Source organism: Poecile atricapillus, chromosome 25, assembly GCF_030490865.1.
Source record: "Poecile atricapillus isolate bPoeAtr1 chromosome 25, bPoeAtr1.hap1, whole genome shotgun sequence".
Lineage (NCBI taxonomy): Eukaryota > Metazoa > Chordata > Aves > Passeriformes > Paridae > Poecile > Poecile atricapillus.
Genome location: NC_081273.1, coordinates 6967328 through 6988284, shown reverse-complemented (window position 1 = coordinate 6988284; position 20957 = coordinate 6967328). Strand labels below are relative to the sequence as shown.

At 60.3% G+C, this 20957-nt stretch overlaps 1 protein-coding gene across 21 annotated transcripts; it reads right to left on the bottom strand.

Moving 5' to 3' along the window:
* Window positions 1-772: 772 nt before the first annotated feature.
* PHLDB1 (pleckstrin homology like domain family B member 1) lies at window positions 773-20954 on the bottom strand. Of its 21 annotated transcripts, none has more exons than XM_058856904.1 (27): window positions 20822-20954; window positions 18125-18405; window positions 16820-16918; window positions 16258-16381; window positions 16019-16189; window positions 14142-14267; window positions 11721-12805; window positions 10779-11021; window positions 10568-10705; window positions 10318-10455; window positions 8346-8474; window positions 7077-7232; window positions 6855-6965; window positions 6606-6695; window positions 5986-6105; window positions 5129-5266; window positions 4512-4667; window positions 3953-4120; window positions 3538-3654; window positions 3340-3457; window positions 3087-3131; window positions 2397-2685; window positions 2203-2293; window positions 1975-2121; window positions 1613-1832; window positions 1450-1535; window positions 773-1183 (listed from the first exon to the last, which is right to left on the bottom strand). In XM_058856904.1, the coding sequence occupies exons 2-27, from the start codon at window positions 18131-18133 to the stop codon at window positions 1043-1045; spliced, it is 4455 nt and encodes a 1484-aa protein (XP_058712887.1). In that variant the 5' UTR covers window positions 18134-18405; window positions 20822-20954; the 3' UTR covers window positions 773-1042. The 21 variants fall into 21 exon arrangements, with proteins under 21 accessions (XP_058712887.1, XP_058712886.1, XP_058712890.1 ...); XM_058856903.1 differs by lacking the exon at window positions 20822-20954 and adding an exon at window positions 18689-20794; XM_058856907.1 differs by lacking the exon at window positions 18125-18405 and having other exon boundaries at window positions 20822-20914.
* Between the last annotated feature and the right edge of the window lie 3 nt (window positions 20955-20957).

Sequence of the window (20957 nt, the reverse complement as noted above, 5' to 3'; positions counted from 1 at the left end):
GCGCGTGCCGGCCTCACACGTGAGCTCGCGCGCGCGCCTCACGGCAACTGAGCCACGTGCGATGCGCCTGCACCGTGTGCGCCCCCTGGCGGCCGAGAGGCGCCTCGCGGCCAGGCCCCCACCGAGCCACGCCTCCTTGTACGCCACGCCCCCAGAGCCCGCCCTGGCCCGGCTCGGTTCGCTCCCGGTTCTGGCTTAACTCAGGTTCGGCACGGCTCGCGTGGGCTCAGGCGGGTCCGGCACATCCCCAGCCCCTTCCCTCCTTCGCCCTCAGCCCGCCCCCCCCCATTGGCCTCTCCCCGTCCCGATGTTCCGGGCTCTTCTCGCTGGTGCCTCCTGCACCTTTCTGCGGTCCCCACAGTCTCTCGAGCACGATGCCGTGCCCTCCAGCCCGCTCCCGGTGAGCTCCTAGGGGCCCCTGCCCAGTGCCCCCTGTCCGTCCCTCCAGTGCATGGGCAGACTCCGGTGTGCCTGTGACGTGCTGCCAGTGCAGAGGCCACACAGAAGGGACAGCCTGGTTCACAAAATGCTGAAACCGGGCAGTCCATACCGCAATCCCCCATCTGGCCCCGGCCCAGGGGGGACAACGATCCGAAATTACAAAAGGTTTCCAAAGAGAGGTCTGAGCCTACCCCCGTGGGAGGTCCTGGCCGCACAGGGTCAGGGGGCTGCATGGCCTGGCCTCACGGTTTCCTTCCGTGGAACACTACAGCAGCAGCTACCAGCATCAGCTCCAAAACTAGCACCTCCCCAAGGTTCGGGCCCCAGCAGGTCTTTGGCAGCTTTTTACTTTTCAGCACTTTGACATTGTTCCAATAAAGTTTGTTTTTAAAAAATGAACATAAAAAAACCTTATTCCCTTGCCTGAACAGGCAACACTCAGTACTACCCAGCTGGGCCCAATGCAGGTCCACACAACCTTGGTGTGCACAGCCCTTGGCATGAGGCAGAGCAGGGACCATGGTCCCCTCAGGAGCTCCTCACTGCTTGGCATGCTCAGAAGTCCATCCAGGTGGTGGATCTGGGGTGCACAGCACCCCTCTCAGTTCATGAACTGGGTATAGCCCTCTGCCCCAGTGACAATGACATCCATCCAGATGCGCATGGCCTCGGCTGATGGTGCCACCATGTAGTAGAGTCGGTCATGGGTCTTCACACAGAAAGTGAGCGCAGGGTTTGGGCTCTGGAGGGGAGGATTAAATCAGCACTCTGTTCCCCTCTGAGCAGAAGTAATCCCCTCCTTTTCCCCCCACAAAGCCCAGCACTGGGGTCCTGCCCTTGGCGCCCTGAAGCTGGCACCATCAGGGGCCATGGACCATTCCAGGAGCATCCCTGGCACACACTGCCCTACTACCTCCTACCAGTGTGACAGAGGACAGTGCAGGAGAATGGGGATACCCACAGGGGCTCCCAGCAGACACCGGAGCAGTGGCAACACCCAGCTCTCACCTTTGCAGCACTGCGGAGGTGGTCATAGTAAACCTCTTCAATGGCTTGGAAGTAGATAACACCCTTCAGCTTTGTCTCATGTTTATCTGCCCAAGAGAGGGACCTGTTGTTGACTCTGAGTGATGCCATGGGTGGGGGGACGCCAGGCAGCATAGGGACTCACCCACGTAGTATGAAAGGGTGCGCTTCATGCGGTCAAAGACAAACCAGCGCTTCTTCCAAGATTTGATCTTCCCACCCATCTTGACCAGGTAGCCCTTGCACATCTTCTCTGTCAGGATTATGTGGTAGCAGGTGTCAACGTTGTGGCCTGAGGACTCGATGTGCAGCCGCAGGTTGAAATCCTCCTTACGGATGGGGAGGTACCGTGTCAGGGGACGAGCCTGGAAAAGCAACACAGCCCTGCAAAGCCCACCAATGGTGACAAGAGCCATGTCCCCCCTGCTGCAAGATGGGACATCAGTAGCAAGCTGGGTGTGCCTCACTGTCCAGGCTTGGAGAGGGGAATGGCAGCCTGTCTCACACCTGTGAGAAGTGCTTCTCCCGCAATTTGACTTCCTTCTCCACCAGCTTCTGCCGCCGCACAGTCTCATCCTGCAGACGGCGTTCCAGCTGCTCCCGGCGCCAGCGCTCATCCTCCAGCGCCTGTTGGCGCAGCTCCATTTCCCGCTCCTGCCAGCATGCACAGGCACTCAGCCCCAAAGACTGAAGACCTGCTTGCCATCCAGCCATGGTGCTGGTGCTGTCACTCACCCGGGACTCCATCAACCGCGACTTCTCCTCGTGTGCCTCCCTCAGCATCTTCTCCATCTCCTCAATCTTCCCTGTCTCCATCCCACTGGCACTGCAAAACAGCCACAGCTGCTGCCCCAGCAGGAAGGACCTTGACCCAGTAGCATCAGCAGAGCAGGCTGTCCCCCGGCCATATGAGCTGGCCCCAGGGTTACCTGGAGATGTCAGGTGAGCACACAGAGTTGTTGCCAATGGAGATGCTGGTCTCCATGCTGTCCGAGCTCTCCAGGCTGAGCGTGTCGTATGCATGGTCCAGCTCCTCAGCCCGGGGCCCGGCACCATGGGGACGGTGGTGGTGGAGGATGGAGTGGTGCACGAGCCGGGGGAAGGCAGTGGGGAAAGGCGGCTGCCCGTGCAGGGCTTCCCACTGGGACTGCGCCTCAGCAGCTGCTTTCTGCTTAAGCTCTGCGAGCCGCCGTTTCTGCTCCTCAATCACCTGCCGACCTGTGCCATGGGAAGATGACAACGTCAAGTTAAATGTGCCACAAACAGAGTCACATCATGTTGGGCAAAGGGATGGCATAGGCAGAAGACACTACAGGCACTGCTGGAGCCATGAGGGTACGGTAGGGGCAGAGGTGGGAGCTGCTGTCACAACTCTCTGGCAAGCACCACAATCTGTCTGGGCAGGAGCACGGGGGCACATGTGCCAGGCTGGCTGGAACAAGCTAGGCAAAGCATTAGCGGGTTAGGAATGCACAAGGTTGTGTCAAAGCAGATGCTGAGATGCACCTGGGGTCCTGGACTGATCATGCCCCTCTTATGTATGGCAGAAGGTGCCAGCAAACAGCCATGCTGCTGCCTCTGGGCTGCTCTAGGCAGTCCAAATCACCCCATGTCTCTACCTGGTAGATTGCCCGGCTGCAAGGGCTCTGCTGGGAGCAGCTTGGCTGGAGATGGGCATCAGGTGGAGGGGTCAGGAGGAAAGAGAAGGGGGAAAAGCAAGAGACCATGAGAGAGGCACCACATCCTGCCAGAGCACTGCTGCTATTGCCACCCTTGGCCAGGCTCCCCTCTCCATTGTCCAAGTGGCAGCAGGGATAGCATCTCCCGAAGTCCCACCTCCCCACAGAGTCAAGACACAGAGACAGAGCTCACCCTTCTGCTGCAGGGCCAGCTGGCGCTTGGTCTCAATGTCCTGCAGCGTGGCCACCAGGTTGCGGGACAGGCTGCCCGCCGGGCTTGGGGGGCCCTGGGCAGGACAGCAGGTGGTCAGCTGCAAGGATGGGGATGGGGGCTGGCACTAGACACATGTGAGCCATGGCCAGGGTGCCTGGGTCCCCCTGGCAGCCATACCTTGGGTGAGGGGCTGCGCTCCAGCACGGAGAGGTTGAGCTGTGAGGACGAAGGGGTCCCACTCTTCATCTGAGAGGTGAGGACACCAGCACCACCCTCTGTTTTTGCACGATAGACCTGAGCACAGAGACACAGATGTGAAAGAGACATGGGACAACTGCTAAAGTCCCCCTGGACAGATGGCTCCCCAGATCCTGCTCTGTGTCGGTGCCATCCTGGCAGGGATGCAGGCCAAGAGGAGGCAGAGATTGCCTATCGTAGGCCACAGGTCTACTCTGCCTTTGCCTGCTGTGGCAGCCAGGGCCCCGGCAGCACTCAGGGTACAGGGTCCATAGGAACATCCCCACATTGCCCCACTTTTGCCACAACCAGTGGCCCCAAAGCCTGAGCCTCGGCAGCAGGGAGCCAGGATTACCTGGAGAGCCTTGTGAGAGGAGTGAACTTTAGCTGGAAGTGGAGGAGGGGAAGAAGGAGGAGAGACAGAGGAAGAGGAGGTCTCAAAATCAGCCATAAGCTCCTGGTACCACTTCTCTAAATCAAGAGCCGGGAGACACACAGGGCCTCCCAACAGCTGCTGCTCCATCTGGAGAGAGAGGCTGAGTGAGAAAGGATGAAGGACAAATGCAGCAAGAGGGACAGATGCACAGAGAAGAGGTTGAAGCATCCCTGCCTGTGCCTCCACCATTCCCCCAGAATTTAATATGCCGACCCCTGGGGATCCTGTGCACTCCCCTGGCTAAGTCCCAGCAGCTGTAGGAGCCATTTGCTGTCCAAGAGAATGTGAGAACTGATCAAGCACAAAGAACCCCTGCCCTGGGGGCAGTGGAGCAGCAGGCAGGACAGCCAAGGGTGTGGGGACTGTCAAGACCCCGAGCTGCTGCTCAGTTCCATCTGCAGCTCATCCCTTCCGGTGCATCTCCATCACCTCCCAGGGAGAGTGCAAGGGGCCAAAGAGAAGGAAACAGGGCACCAACCTCTGCAGAGATGAAGGGAGAAGGGAGAGATGGAAGAGGAGGAAGAGGAAGAGCACAGCCTGAGGATGAAGGAGCCGGAGGGGTACAGCCCAGTGGGGAAGCAGCAGGGGTGTGGAGGCTGCCCAGGATACCCGAGAGTTGCTCAACGGTCACATACTGGGCAGAGAGAAGCAGATTAAACCAGGGTAAGAGCTAGGGCAAGCAGGCACAGAGGAACGAGCAGGCAGCTCCAACCCCCATAGGAAGGTGCCTTGTCCTGGGAGAAAAAGCTGTTGGTGCTGCAGCCACCCTGGTGCTGGGCACTGGGTCAGGCCTGCTCTGCATCCTTCTCACTTCAGACAAGTGACCAGGACTGCATCCAACAGACAGAGCGTCACCCCTTCCACTGCTGGACACCCACTGCTCCCAAACCCTGCCACTACATCCAGAGCAGGCAAGAAGTGCACCCCAGCAAGGAGACTGGGCAGTTTGAGCCTCTGTTCCCCAGTCAGCTGCAGCCAGAAAAGTGTCCTGACCCCAGACAGACGTGGCACACAGGGAGGCCACAGCTCCCTCCCTGCCTGGGATGCAGCGGGCAACCCAAGGGAGCAAACCCGAGCATGCTCTGGGGCAGGTACCTCATCGGCTGTGGGAGCTACAGCAAGCAAGAAAGAGCGCTGAGCGGCAGCAGGGGCAGCAGCAGAAGCTTTAGTGTCCAGGCTGGGGCCATGTGCATTACTGTAGAACCTGAAAACGTCAGACAGCCTCATGTACTCCTAGAAATCCATGGCAAGGGAGAAGGAGAAGAGTTAGACCCGTGTGCTGGCACCATGGCACTGACTGCATAGTGGGAGCAAACCTCCCTGTGCATTCATGCCCCAGCACTGCCTCCCCAGCCCTGCCCTGATGCCCATGGTGTCTCTAGGGTGCAGCACATGCACCAAGCTGGGCTGGGTATGCTGGCATCCATCTGGCTCCAGCCTTCAGTGTAGCTTTGCTGAGTGCCTCAACGGGCAGGGATGCCTCAGGCTGGCCACAAGTCCTCCCTAGTGCAGCAGCACTGGATGAGGCACCTCAAGCTGTGCTGAGCCAGCTTAAAATCCACTTCCTCGTCCTTTCTGAACCAACATGCTAAAGCTGAGGACTTGCTCTTATGGTGGGAAAGCCAGACTAGCAGGACCCTAAAGGATGATGTCAGGAGGTGCCCAGCCAGATGGCAGGCAGTGAGCAAGAGGGAAGCCTGTGCCTTACACCACTGCAGCAGGATTAAAACAGAGGGCAGCAGCAGGAACTGGGATGCCTGGTGGGCTCAGGAGAGCAACTGGACTCAAGGACAGTGTTAATGACCACAGCTGCCAGACAGCTATGTGATAAATGCTCCAGCCATGCTGCTGCGGGGCTGCCCTGCTGCCTAGGGGTGATATCAGTCCACAAAAGGGATCTTGGCCAAGGAGGGGTGAGCAAGCACATGCAGCTAGTTCCTCTAGTTAGTTACCTCTTGTGCCTTGGGGAAGGAGTAGGTGGCAGAAGCTAAGGAGGCAGCTGCTGCTGGCAGGGGACTCAGGGGCTTAGTTCCCTCCAACAGCTCATAAGGTTCTGAGATATGGAGGGTCTCCTGTTGAAGGGTAAAGATCATGTAGGCAAGGTGGGCAGAGATAGCAAGGTGGCAGTAGCAGGAGTCCCACTGCAGGCAGGCACAAGGGGACTCTGACATCTTGTGCCTCTTACCAGCAGCAGGTCAGGCAGCACCACAGCCCCTGAGGGCATCATGGTTCTGGTTCCCCACTCAAAACCACAAGTAGGGTAATAGGGCAACTCACTTCCACCTGTAAGTCCCCTGGACCAGCACCAAGACATCCCCATGCTTGCTCTCCAGCAAGGATGGGACCCTAGGCAGTCCTGTTCCATGAGCTGCTCTGTTGCATTTCCCTTCCTCCCTCCCAACCTCTGAAGCCATGGAGAGAATCTGAGCAGCTGAAAGCACCTGGTCAGAAGGTACTCAGGAACACAGGAAATGCTACAGAGCAAAGCTGGTGGAGCACAAGGCTTGCCTTCACTGGCATCAGCAGCTCAGGAGAGCAGCTCAAAGCACCACAGCCTCCTCTAGCCACTTACCTCTCGGAGAGCCGAGGACATTTTTGGGAAGCTCCTGCCACCTGTGACGAGCTGGTATCTCCTCTCCAGAGACACGAGCTTCTCCTTCTCCTGCACATGGGGTCACAGGTCAGAGGCAGCTGATAGTTACTGGCACCCCTTGGCCAGTCACTGCCCAAGCTCACCCTGCCTGCCAGAAACCTGCCAAGAGCTGGCATGATCTTGTCCCCTGCCTCGAGCACCCTCAGGAGCACACAACCATGGCATTACCTTCTGCAGGAGCTGCAGGACGCTGCTCCGCTCTCTGGCCAGGCGCTCAGCCTCCTGGGCACTCTGAAGCCGAATCTGGGCAGCCTGGGCATCCAGGGCAGCCACCCGCTCCTGGGGAGCAGGCAGCAGAGATGAGCTGGCTGCTGCTGAGCCACGGGATGCAGCCTGGCCATGCCAGACCCACGGGGCACAGCCCAGCCACAACTGCTCCTCCATCCCTACCTTCCTGCGGGCAATGTTACGGTGGCACTCAGCCCGGCTCTGCAGGAGCTGCTGGCCTCGTGCCTCACGCTCCTCTTCGAGGTGGCTCTCTCGCTCCAGCTGCTGGAACTCCAGGTCCTCAAACAGCTTGGCCTCCGTCTCTAGTGCCTCTGCCTCCTTTGAATACACAAGAGCACTGTGAGTGGATCAGTCTGCATCCTACAGGCAGGTCTCCCAGAGCAAAACCTCCTGCCATGCCTCCACATCCTACTGGTGCTGGCCAGGAACCAGAGCTGGTAGCCAAGCCTGTCCCCTGTGCCTGATGTGGGCAGACAGGCAGTTTCGCCTTCTGCTGGGCACCAGAAACACAAGAGATACTGACAGGAGTGTCTGCCATCAGAAGAAGGCAATAGAGGCACCCAGGACAGAGAAGTCACCCCCACGAAATGAGCTTGCCACAGCCAGGGGCTTCACCAGCCCTCAGAGACCAGCTGCCCCTGCTGAACCACATGTGGGCTAAAGCCATGCCCTGATAGGTAGCAAAACAGGTGTAACCACCAACACACAACACTGTGTCACCAAGCCTACAGGCCGCAAAGCACCCACAGACAAGCACCGTGCTGGACAGACTCCTGCATGTCCTTCCAGCCTTCATGCACCGACAGCACGTGGCAGCACCCCACAGGGATCTGTTTCACCCTGCTCCATGAGATGGACAGGCAGTGACACAGCACTGATGTGCCGGCTCCTGAGGGCTCCCACACACAGAGACCACTCCATGGCCCCCCTGCCCGCTATGCACCAGCCCCTCATCCAGAACGTGAGTGCCTGGCTGGAGTAGGCTGTGGCAATGTGAGTTTATCTGGGCAGGCACTAGCCATGGGCTGGGGGAAGTCAACCACTTCCAGAAAATACCAGGTAATAGGAAAAAATGCTGAGGACAAGCAGTAACATAGATCAACATCACTGTGTAAATGAACATTCTCAGGAAATAGCTGGAGGCAGCCAGATGAAGTTGCAGCAGCCCCCAGGGCTCCCCAGCCTGCCCTCCCCTGCAGGGTGGGGTCCATGCCTGTGCCTTGCCCGGTCCCGAAGAGCTCTGCCCAGCCAGTCTCATGCCCCGGGCCTGGGCGAGCGGCAAGCTTACCAGGACGATGGTGCCCGCTGCCAGCCAGCTCCAGCCTGGGTGCGATGTTCCCAGCGCAGCCCCGGCTGGCAGGGAAGAGCTGGCCTAAGCTGGAGCGGAGGGAGGTGGGCCATGGTCCGGGAGGGGTGGGGGGAGACACTGACCCTTCGCATCTGCTCCTGCAATTGCTCCCGCATTGACTCAGGGCACTTATCAAGGTGGCTCTTCGACTCATGGTAAAGCGCCTGGAGTTGCTCTAGCTCCTTCCTTTCAGCATCAACCTTTGCCCTTTCCTGAATCAGGGGAGAACAAGACAAGACAAAACAAAAAAAAAAAAAAGAGAGGGGGAAAGAAAGAAGAAAGAAAACACACTTCTCAAATGGGCGCCATGCAGAAGCTGTGAGTTAGAGAGAGGCTCAGCTGGAGACAGAGTAGCTCAGGAGATGGAGCATCATGGCAGCTACAGGGAGATCAAGAGACACAGGAGCTGGGGCCAAGCAGTGTTAGAGGGGTTACAGCCAACCCTTGACCTCTGCTTTGTGTTTCCAGAAACAAACTTGCAGGCAGCAAAAAGATCAATGCTGACAGCATGGTTCAAGTCATCCCAATCCCGCACACAGCTGCATCACAATAAACACAAACTGGTTTTGTTAACTGCTGCCAGTTAGGAACTGCAGGTCCTGAATGCAGACTGAGGGCATGGACCACCCTCATCCATTAGAAGGAGAAGGTTGCTCATGGGGCAGCTGTGAAAACAGGAGGATGTGGTCCAGCAAGAGGTACTCAGGCTATGATGAGTCAACAGCAGAGCTGACCCTTGAGCCAAGATGAGGGGCCCAGGCACAAGAGAAGTAAAATGGGGCCAGCAACATGGGACTGGCATAGGAGAACCATCTCTCACACATCTGACACTACCATATGGGGGCTTGGCATTAAGAAATGCTTGCTGCAAGGAACCTTGTGCTCCATACAGCGATGGGACATCATGAAAAGGGCTGTAAGGGGACATGCTGGCAGGGAGGCAAGGCTGCTACAGGCAAGTGCCCCAGGAGAGGAGCTGTGGATTGCCTGGGGACTCCTGGACATGCAGAGATGTCAGAGGGGATGACAGAGTTCAGAGCAGGCACTGTTAGTGCAAGTAGTGCAGATGGGTTAGGAAAGGGGCAGTTAGGTCATCAGAGAGGCTGGGAGAGGGCTTTCCCTGCACTCCTCTCCTGGCTCTGCACGAGGCTGTCCTTGGCTACAGAAGATGCCTACAAAGGGCTGGAAGACCAAAACCAGAACAAAACCCTCAAATGCTGTAGGAGCACTGCTGGCAGGCAGCAATGGCCACTCTGTGAGGCCACAGGCACCCCAACAGCCCTGGCACCTACAGTCATGGGGCTGGCCAGACCCCAAGGGACGCTGATGCCACATCACGGTGGCACAGAGCTGCTGGTGGGACCTTGGCATAGGCTGCATAGAGACAATGGCCTCAGGCAGCCAGGAACTGGATCCCAGCAGCTATCCCAACAACAAGGCCATGCCACACTGCCTGCAAGGCTGTGGGATAGCCAGCAACTAACAGCTGGGACAAACCTTCCACACATGCAGCATCAGGCAGTAACTGTACCACAGGCAACATCAGGGGGAAGGGGGCCAGGACCCCCTCCTAAAGCCACCAAGTTGAACACCTGTAGTGGTTTCCCAGCCAACTCCAGCAAGAAAACTACAGCAACAGCTGGATCACACATGAAGGTGCAGCGTAGTGATGTGACTTGCTGCAACATCCAGTTCCCTAGCAAGGGCAGGTAATGAGGAGTGGCAAGGCCTCTGCTTCAGCACTGCCCACCACAGGCAGCAGCCAACTGGAAAGCCTCACACCACAGTCTCCCTGTCAGAGCAACAGGCAGCAGCCAAAATGCTTCCTGAGCATTGGCTGTGTTCTCCTCCAACAGGGCTGTTTGACCAACCCAGACAGACAGACAGATTCCCCCACAACACAAACCACAGGGGCTATTCCCCTAAGCTTCTGCAGAGCCCAGGCTCTGGAGAACACATCCGCAGTGGAACGCAGCAGCATGAGGCATTGCAGCACTGGCTGTCAGTGTCAGGGAGGGTATGGCACAGCAAATGGGAACCTGCCACTGGGCCCACCTTGTCCCGCTCCTTGCGGATGCTGGCGTCCAGGCTGGAGAGCTTCTCCTGCACCTGCTGCGCTGCTTCCTGCTCCTGCCGCAGCCGCAGCACCTCCGATTCCCGCTCACCCTGCAGTAGCGCCCGCTCCATCTCTGCCTGAACAAGCAAAGGGATGTCAGGACTGCTGCTCTAGCTGGATCTAGCTCATACCCTTAGGATTTAGTGCTGCAAACAGCAGGGGACTCAGCAGTGTCCCCTGACCCCTCACCTCTCGTGATGTCTCCTGCAGCTGCTGCTCCAGCTCCTTGACACGGCCCTTCAGCTGGTCCAGGTGTCCGAGAACAGCGGCACGCTCCTCCTCCAGTCGCTGCGCCTCCTTGGCCCGGGGGCCTGTCAGCTTCTCATGCTGTGGAGAGGGCTGATTGGCATGGCACTGTGCAGAATAGCATGGTAACAGAATGGCACAGCTGTTCCCTTACCTCGTGGTGGGTACTCTCAGTGCTGCTGCACTCCTCCTTCAGGTTCTCCTCATCTGATCTCTCCAGGCTCTCCCTCTGCTGCAGCTCTTCAACAGCATGGCCCAGAGCCATGGCACCCCTGGGGACCCACTGGCCAGCATCCGTGTCACCAGCCAGGAGCCTGTGCACATCACCTGGCTCAGTGCCACCTGTCTTGGTGTACTCAGCACAGAGGTTCAGGATGGTCTCCAGGCGCTGCCGCTCCTGTGAGGAAGAACGGTTCCCATCCAGCATGTGCTGTGGCAAGAGCAGAATACAGGCCCGCACGCTGGGATGGGCAGGCAACATTTCAAAGCACAATGCAGCCAGCTCAACCCCACAGCAGAGCCAGGCACGCGATGTGCTGGGAGCTTGAGACAGACTAATTACAGGCGGCAGTGCCGGCTGCCGAGCGCCTCCGCTATTTCCAGGCAGTGACTCAGGCTGCCTGCGCCAGGGGTGAGTCAGGGCTGAGCAAACATGGCCCTGGCGGCTCGGCCTGCAGGACTGGCAGAGACATGGCAAACCTCATCCAAGCAGATGCCAATTCCATAAAAACTCCATCAGCCCTAAATATAGATGCAATGTCCACAGAGCCATGGCACCACCAGCAGATGCGCCCTGGCAGGGATGGACAAGATGTGGAGATGGCAAGGGCACCACCATTTGGCCAGTAGCCCTGGGGCCATGCCAGCCCCACCAGCTTCCACAGGCTACTGTGACTTGGGGGCTTTGTATTCCCAGAGAGCTGCTGAGCACCGATGGCTGCTCCTGGCCATAATCCTCCTGGATCAGCTGGCAGCCTGGCAGCTGTGGCAAATCCCCAAGAGGCAAAGGTTCAGGTTTCAAAGCAGCAAAGGATAACAGGTATTTGCAAAGAGAGTCCCACACTCAAATGTGTCCCCCCCCAGCCCCAAGGCTCACCAGGCGTTCCATCTCCTGCTCCCGAACTCGCTCCTGCCGCTGCCGCCGATGGTACTCCAGCAACTCATCCTCATTGTCACTGATCTCAGTGATGCTGTTCTTGCGCTCCCGTGACCCTGCTGGCAGCCGTGAGTCCCCTAAAGGCTTCCTGGGGGTGCGGGGGCTCTGCCGGGGCGAGGGCACAGCTGGAGAGCCCAGCCCGTACGTTGGGCTCAGGCAAGTAGTGAAACTGGGACGGCGTGTGGGGTTCTCTGCCAGCAATGGGGGTGAGGGACTCCCAGCACCTTTCGATTCCTCTGGGCCCTTGCGCCTGGTACGGGGACTGCCAGGCACTTCCCTGCCCAGCCGGGGCTGTGAGGACGGGGTGTCAGGGGCCACCCGGGGGCTGGCAGCCCGGCGTGACAAGGAGGGACTCAGGGGAGGCAGCTCCCGCATGCTCTCAGTGTTCCTCCGGGCCACCCGTGGGCTCTCAGGGGGCTGCAGCCGGGCCTCTGGGACTGCCCTGCTGCTGGGCTGGCGGCTGGGGGCCAGAGAGTCCCGTGGCTCCCGGAAGGGACTAGGGGGCCGCTCCTGCAGGGCCACCCGCGGCCGTGGCACCATCCTGGGCGTCAGCCGGGGGCTGCCCACCCGGTGGTCCCCGAGCCTCTCAGCTGGCCAGGGCTCACTAGAAGCCCCGCTAGGCAGAGTGGGTGGTTGGACAGTGTGGTTGTAGCTGGAGGAGCGAAGTGGGAGAGGGGGCGGCACAGCTGGGCCCTGCTCTTGGCTGCTGAGTGAGGGGCTGGTGTAGCTACTGCTGCTGGCTGGAGAGGAGAGGGGAGAGAAGTTCTCATAGCTTGAGCCCCCTGAGGCGGCCCCAGGGCTAGGTGGAGGGGACAGGAGGCAGCGCCCACCCCCATTCACCACAGGGGAGAGGGGGGATCGGCCACAGGCAGACGGCTTCTGAATGCTGCGGGATGCCGACTCCTCCAGCACCAGCGAGTCCATGATGTCCTGCAGGTCCTTCTCAATGGAGCTGACAAGGGAGCTGTGGCTCTGACACTCACGCTCTGACAGCTGGTGGCCACCATTCACCAGGGCCTCAGATTCTGCAGGGAAACAAAGGAGCAGGCATCAGTGTGGTGTGACTCCACTGCAGCCCTTGCCCGCGCTGGGGGCTACAGGGCAGCCTAGCATCATTCTTCCATGCAGACTTAGGGCTGGGTCACAGCCCCTGAGCTGCCTGCACCCTGCTGCCACCCTTTCCCATTCCAGCTGGGGAGCTGGGACAAGGAGGAGGCTGGAATCCCGCTAGCCCCATCACCCAGGAGACAGAAACCTGAGAAGACAGCCAAGCCACCCTCCCTGCGCCGCAGCTCCCTACTCCACTCCCTGGAGAGCAGCTGCCCGAACCACCCACCAGCACCCACCACTTGCCCCCTGCACACTCTGGCTTCCCAGCAAGAGGCCAGAGATGCAATAGCCAAAAGCTGCTGACCTGCAGCGCGTCCGGACCCACCACCACATTGCCCGCAGCCTCCCCACACCCCAGCCAGGGTGCTCCTGCCTGGGTTGCCCTGTCCTCCCTGCGCAGCACCGATGTGCCTGTCACTCAGGGGACTAGCGAATCGCAGCAGGCATGGAGTCCAGCCAGGGCAGCGTGCCACCCAGGCTGCGTCACCCCTGGCACCCAGCAGCTCCCCCACGGCAGCTGGCGCTGCCTTAGTGCCTGAGAGATGCACCGCAGCCCTGGCAGTGTGATCCCAGCCAGTCTCGCGTGGCACAGAGCAACCATGCAAGGCCCACACGGGATGCTGCGTGGTTGCGTGACGCTCCTCGGCCACAGCACCTCCCTGTGTCCCTCCTCCCGTCCCCCAGCTGCAGGCATGCTGCCTTCCCAACACACACGTGGCACGGGAAGGCAGCCAAGCTCCTCTCCCCGTGCCAGGGTGTGCTGGTTGGGGCAGGGATACGGGCTACCAGCCCAAGAGATTTGGACATTCCCAGGAACTGGGCATGGTACTGGCACCTGGCCCACTGCCCCACAGAGAGGCAGACGCAGCAAGATAAGCTCATGAGATGAAGGACAGCAGCCAGAAGAATGGCCTTCACAGTCCCAGCACATAAACACCCGCTTTCAGGAAATGGGGGGCTCCAATGGACAATGGCTCTGCCATGGCCAGGCTGGGCAGAAGTGAAAGCCATGCCTCAGTGCCCCCACAGTCAACCTCTTCGAGCTGATATTAATCATTAACAAATACCAGTGCAGCTGCCCTACCATGCTGAGCTGATGAATGGCACACCACAGCCGGGTGTGAGCCCCCATCCTGAGTGCAACACGACAGGGCTGGGAGAACACTGGGCACTGGGAAGGCTGATGGCATGGGTCAGGGACCACCTCAGCATTTGCCCTGCCCCACCTGGGACAAGGGGGAGATCACCTACTTGCTGGTAGCCCATAGAGAGCCGATGGACTTCTGCCCCCCGCTGGGATCATGCTCTTAATCCACTTGGCCTCAGCAGGATGGTTGAAGCGGAGGAAGGTGGCCTGGCCCAGGCAGATGGTACACCCTTGGGAGAGAGGAGAGAGGGTTCAGCTGCTAGCTGGCAGTATCAGTGGTGCTGGAGAGTGCAGGGAGGCAGTCGGGCATTGCTGGCTCTAAGATGTGCCCTCGGGAAGAGAGCAGGCTCCTGCTGTCAGCAGAGGCTTAGGGGGAGGCTGAAATCCAGGTCACTCTGGCAGCTGCCGGCAGCGCATCTCAGGCGCAGGCACAGCTGGGGTCCCCGCCGGGGGCTGCGGGGGAGTTGGCTGCACTCCAGGGCTTGCGTGGCTGCCAGCTGCAGACAAGACAGATCCTGTCCCTGCTTGCAAAGCGTCTCTTCTTGGCCCAAAGCAGCAGCCCTCTTGGGGCAAGACTGCTGAGCAGCCCTGAGAAGGAAGGCAGCTCAGGAAGGGGAGTGGAGCCGTGGGCGCTCGCTGTCGTTCACCTGCTGCCCCTGCTGCTGGGGAGGCATGTGCTGGCAGCGGGGAGCATCAGGCGGCTTGAAGGCGGGTTGCTGCTGACACACCCCACTTTGAAGCGCCTGCCAGGGCTCTGGGAAGAGGCTCGCTCCGTACCAACAGCCGCTGCTGAAAATCCCTCGCCGGAGGGGACGAGTTTTTTGGAGCACCCGTCAGCCCAGCTCGCAGCAAGACGAGCGAGAGACAGTACAGACTGACTGCCATCGCCGTCGCGGGGGCCTGGCTCCCCTGTCTGAGCACCAGGGCAGGACGGAGGGCTGCTCACCCATCCTGCTGCCGGGCAGAGCCGACGCCCAGTCAGTCTCCCGGAGAGACACATCATTGCCCTGTGCCTTCGCCACTGCCAGCACCAGTGGAGCCACAGGTTGCCCCAGCAAAGCGAGTCATCACCAAACTGCACCACAAACTCACAGCCACGCAGTTCATCCCGCTGCGGCGTTGCGCAGATGCTGTCCCTGCCTGCCCCTGGGGACAGGAGGACGGGCAACCCGGCTGACCCCCGCCCGCACCCCGCAGCCCACCATGGCCCTCGCTGCCCTCTGTGGGACTGGCAGGACCTGGCAGGCTCCGGGGGCCGGAGCCTCCTCCCGCGGCCACGTGGCTCCCATTGTCCCCCGCGGGGACGCCGCGGGTGGGACCCTCCTTCCCGGGAGGGACGGGGCAGGTGCGGGGGCCGCAGCGCCTGCGGGGGCATCATGGCTCTGTGGGGAAAGGGAGCGAACCCCCCCGCCCGGCGCGGACACGCGTGGTCCGCAGCCCCGCACTCACCTCGCCCTCGCCGCCGCCGCCGCCGCCCGGGCAGCGCCGCACCGCCCCCGGGAGGGGCGGGGGCCGGGCCTCACCCGCCCCGCCCGAGGGTCCTCCCCGGGAAGCGAGACACGAGCTCTGGCGGGGCGGGGATCGCGTGGGAAGGGCCTGAGGCTTTGTCCACGCTCCCTGGGAGCGGTCATGGGGGGGCCGGCCGGGTCCGAGCCCTGTGGCCACGCAGGCAGACCAGCCATGTCCCGGCAGCCGTCCGTCGGGAGGACACCCAAGGTGTTTTCCTCTATCATCTCCCTTCCCAAAGTTGGCTCATCATCTCCGCTGTTCTTCAAAGCCTCCCCGGGTCTCTCCCTTCCCACCCCACAGCAAAGCCAGCTCTCAAACTGTGCCAGGACCTGACAGGTTCCCACCGCAGAGCACAGAGGCCGGGAGTATGCCAGCTAGGATATGCAGTTACTGCATGTCTCCTCAAACACCCAAATACTCAACAGGACAACTCCACAGGCAAAGGCACCAGTGAAGCACAGCCTGTTCCTACCTTGGGTGAGGTGCATGGGCTGCTGGAGTGGCACGCCATCGATGGCACAGGCGTTGCCACAGGGGTGCAGGGTGAGCATCCCTCGCACATTCTCGATGTAGCAGTGCTGGGGCACCAGCCCGGGGCCCTGCAGGACGATGTCTGTCGCAGCCGTGCCAATGGTGGTCCTCCCTGCCAGCAGAGAGGGCGTCTCAGTGTCTCTGCCACCAGCGTACCCGTGGAGACCCCTTGGCACTCACCTTCCTCCAGGGGCAGGAGTGTGATGGCAGTGCTGAGCCGACCGCTGCCCAGGCTCACCAAATGTGGCTTCTCCGTCTGGACTTTGAGCCCCTTGCCCATGTCGATCAGGTCCAGGGGGCTGTTCTGTAGAACAGGGAGGGATGCTCACAGCTCCTGCAGCTGCAGCCCACTCCTCTGCATTGCCCACCTGGCTGAGCTGCTCCAAAATGGCCACATAGCCAGGGTCAATGCCCAGGCACAGCTACATGGCAGCAGGGCTGTCCAGCAGCATGAGAAGGAGAGGAGGGCCCTTCTGCCTGTGCTACCTATCCTGAGAAGCAGAGGCAAGCTGCCCCAGGAGCTGGAGATCCGTGGGGTTTGGGCTGCATCTAAGAGGATCTGAGCTGCCAGCCGCTTAGCTCAATGGGCTTTGCTGAGGATCCCGTAAATAGGATTGGCTGAGACTGAGGAGAGGCTGGAGGGCAGCGCCAGTGCTGGTGGTAGGGTGGGCTGCAGAGGAGGACTCCTAGCCAGATTCCCCTGTTCCCACAAAGCAGAGGTCCTGTGATCCTGTGTGCTCACCTGGATGATAGTCTGGACTCTGTGGGTTGGGCTGGTGGGGGTCCTCCCTGACGCCTCCATGGTGCCTTCTTGGAGATGTTGGACGGTACTGGACACGGGCTGCAAGAAGAAACAGAATGGCAGTACAAGTGACCGCACTGGGCACGGCCTTTATGTGTTTTTCCTGCACATCCTGGACAGCAGCCTCATAGTGCACAAGCCCAGATGAGTCTTTCGTATCCTGGCCCATGTGCCTTACAGGCCTGCGGCCGGCAGGCAGGGCCACCACCCATGGAACAGCCATGCTGCCACACATTCTCTATGTGAGTGGGAGGCAACTCGAGGAGGAACAATTTCCATCACCCAGCACTCACGCCATGTCAGGATGCTCCGGGGATCTAAATTTACCGTCTGCTGTTCCCCACGTCCCTCCCTTCCGCCCTGGACTAGCTGACTGGGGCTTAACCCTTCCCGGGCAGCGTAGATAGGAAGTGCTCCATCCCCGTTAGATGCCGGTCCTGGGGCCGCCAGGAGGAACGTTCTCGCCAGCATTTCCCACTGTCCCGCCAGCCCCCAGAGGAACCCCCGCCTCGGCCAGCACTGGGCTCAGCTGCGGGGGCGAGTGAGCGGCTATTACACACTGTGGAAAAAATGAAATGCTGGAAAGCACCAGTCGTGGGATCCAGGACTGGGATCTGGGCTTCTCCTGCAACATCAGGACTGGTCGCACCACAGCAAGGGCTCCATGGGGACCACAGCCACAACACCGATGGGGACAGCTCAGCTGGGGCAAGGGGGGTGTAGAGAAAAGGTACCCTAAGAGCAGTTCATGGGTGCTCACCAGCTGCTGAGGCAGGATCCTGGCTCTGTCTTACCTGCCGCCTGGTCCTGGTGCCGAGCGGGACCCTCCATGGCAGGGTGCCCATGTTCCCCACGCACTTCCCAGCGTCTGGAGACCCCGCAGCCCAGCCAAGCCCCTGCCCCTCACTTACACCTACATCCCGTCACAATGTGCAGGAAGAAGGAAAAGCCAGGAGGGGCCAGGCTGCTCTATAGGAAGGGAGCGGGGCCAGGGTGGGATCTTGCGCTGCTGTTAACTCACTCCTTCCCAGCACGGCTGTACTGGTGAGACCTGGTGAGAACCATGGAGGACCCCCATCCTGGCCACTTGGGGGATTGTCTCTGATTCTGCCCGAACTATCCACCCAACACTCCCCACTTCAACAAGCAGCCCTACCTGCCCATGACCTGGAGGGTGACCCTGGCATCCCACTACTTCCCAATGTCCCCAGTCCCGCAGCACTGCCCTCAAACAGAGCCCCTCACCTGTCTCATCAACACGCAGGGAACGCCTGCCGTCAGCCCCTCTCCAGCCGGCTCTAGTGCAGGAATGCGGGGCGGGAGCGTGGCCGCCCCAGCCGGCGCCCCACTGCTAGGACAGACAAGGCAGCCTTTCTTCTCCCGCCGCCGCCTGCAGAACGCGCCGCTTGTTCCCGCCGTGGGAAGCGGTGAAGGCAGAAAATGCCAAAGGGTCGGGCTCGGTTACCACCGAGCAGCCCACGGTCCTCGTGCACCCCGCGCAGGGCTGCCTACTCAGCCCTGGCTTCCTGGAAGACAAAAGCGCCTTTCTTTACCTGGCACAGCCAAAAGCCTCACCTGGGAAGATGCCCAGCTCCACCGGTGCAGGGGCCCTACTAATGCAGCTCAGGCTGCACACGGACGTGCTGCCCCACCGTGCTCCTGGGAAGCCCCTGTGTGGCACTGCCCACAGTCTGCAATCGGCCTGCATACCCCAAGCCCATACGGGCAGAGGTGCTCTGCGGGTCCACCCCTGCCTGACCTGCTGTTGCCCACCCAGACCCAATCTGGGCACAGCACATTCTGACTCACCCCACATCAGGTATGAGCAGACTCCAGAGCTGCATTCTGTGCCGCTGGCCAGGACATGGTCAGGGCATGGGCATTCAGCCCGTGCTCGTGAAGGAGCACAGACTGGCAGGCCATGCCATGCAGTATCAGGCTTGCTGGGATGAAGCAAGAGCACAGCAGAGGCGGGTGCATGGCACCCCCTCGCACGGCCTCTCATCCCCACTTGTGGCTGGCTGGATGAGTCACGGAAGGAAGCCTGAGTGGCCGAGCTAACGGGTGCACACACAGCGGAGCATCGCAGCCTCCAGCCAACTTGGCTGCCTGTTTGCTCCCCATCTGCTAATGCACTTCGGGTGTGCTCACTCCTTCCCACACCCTCTACCCTGGTAAACAACTGGCTCTTCCGCCGGGCCGCTGGGAAGGGGGAGCCTGTCTCCTGCACAAAGCCAGAGGCAAGTGAGGAGACTGCTCCTCGCTGCTGCCTCCAGGCCTGGGGCTAACAACTGTATGGGGGAGACCCAGCCAGCCCCATCCCACCCAGGCGAGGGATGGTGGGGGCTGCATTGTGGTTGCTGAGGCAACGCCATGATCCTGGCAATAACACCATCATAAATCAGCCACCAGACAGCTCCGGCGGGAGCCGAGGAATCCTGGCCACACCCGCTGATTTCATCCTCCGGCAAAATGCTCCTGCACCCCCCTGCAGCCCAGCTGTGCTCCGGCAGAGGCCCTGCCGGCATCACGCTTCGGGGGTCTCCACAGACCGATGGATGCTCAGCATGTGCTCAGGTCAGGGAGGGTGTGCAGCCACTCCTACTGCACCCAACCCAGCCCGAGGTGAGCCAGCACCAAGGGCCGGTGAGACACAACCACTGCTGCAGCTCAAGCACTGACCCCAGCACCTGCAAGTGCCCCTGGACACCACAGCACAGACACAAGGATCCAGACCCCTTACAAGACTGCACAATGGAGAGCTCCTCTTCAAAATGCTCTCATATCAAAACAACAATTTCTTACCTGCAGGCCAGAGGTTTGGCTCAACAAAGAGTATCTGCAGCTCCCGTTGATGACATCTTGGGGACCGTGACACAGGAGGGGTTTGGTAGGTCTTGAATCCAACCCCTGGCATGAACCCATCACCCAGCCCTTTGCTGGGAGAGCAGTAGGTGAATCTCCAAATCAGGAATTGATCACTCTCCTCTTTCTCGCTGCCAGCAAGGATCCCTTGCCATGGAATCCTGTAGTTCCATCTCCCTGCATGGCACCCTGCCCCTGCTGCCCCACATGTACCAACCTACAGCATCACACAGCAGCAAGTGTAACAAGGCACGGAGAAGTTACCAAAAGGTACCTGGCTGTGCTGCCTTGCTACTGCCTGTGGTGCTCAGCCTAGTGCTGGCTAGTGCTCAGAGAGGGCTGAGGGCTTGCAGCGCAGCTGGAAGAGGGGGAGAGTTAGTGGCCCCTCAGCAGAGCAGCTGGACCTTCTGGGACTGCCAGATTCCTCTGGCTGACAGCAGCTGAAGGAACTGTGGCAGGAGTCGGGCAGGAAGCTGGAGTAAACAAGGTCCAGCCATGGAGCAGAATCCAGCCAGGCCAGTACGGTTCCCAGGCTCCCCAAGACGTGTCAGAGACAGCAGTGGTGGCCATGGGCCAAGAAATAACATAGCCCTCCTGTGACTACCCATGAGCTTCAAGATTTGGGGATGGGAAAACCTTGTCTGGCTGCCTTCCAACACCGACTTGCTCTCGAGGCTACCACACAAGCAAAGCCATCACTGACCCTGACCACTGGATCCTGGAACCAGCTCCCAGCCCACCCACACACCACCAAAACATTGTGCAATAATTGGTTTTATGGCTGATCACGTTTTTCCTACTTCCCTGTCTGCAGCTCCTTCCTCACACCCCTCCTGGGGCACCCCAGCGACCAGGAAGCCCCAGCATGTCCCACACCTGGCCCCAACATGGGCCAAGGCAACTTTCTCTTGCCCCCACCACATCCCAGAGCTGCCTCTGAAGCACTAGAGAGTCCTTGCCTCACAGGATGTGGCCCCAGCCCCACAGGCTTCCCAACGGCAGTGGTTGTCTGGGGCACAAAGTGGGAGGGGGTCCTACCCCATGCCAGCGGTCCCACCCCATTCCAGAGTCTCTCACCTTCACCGCCCTGGTCCGACAGCTCTTCCCGGGCTCCTCCGCCGCTCCTCTGTCCACCACCGAGTGCCTCGGCGTGTCCCCGCCCCAGGCGGTGTCGCCACGTCCCGCCCCCGCCTGGCCGGGGCTGACCGGCTCC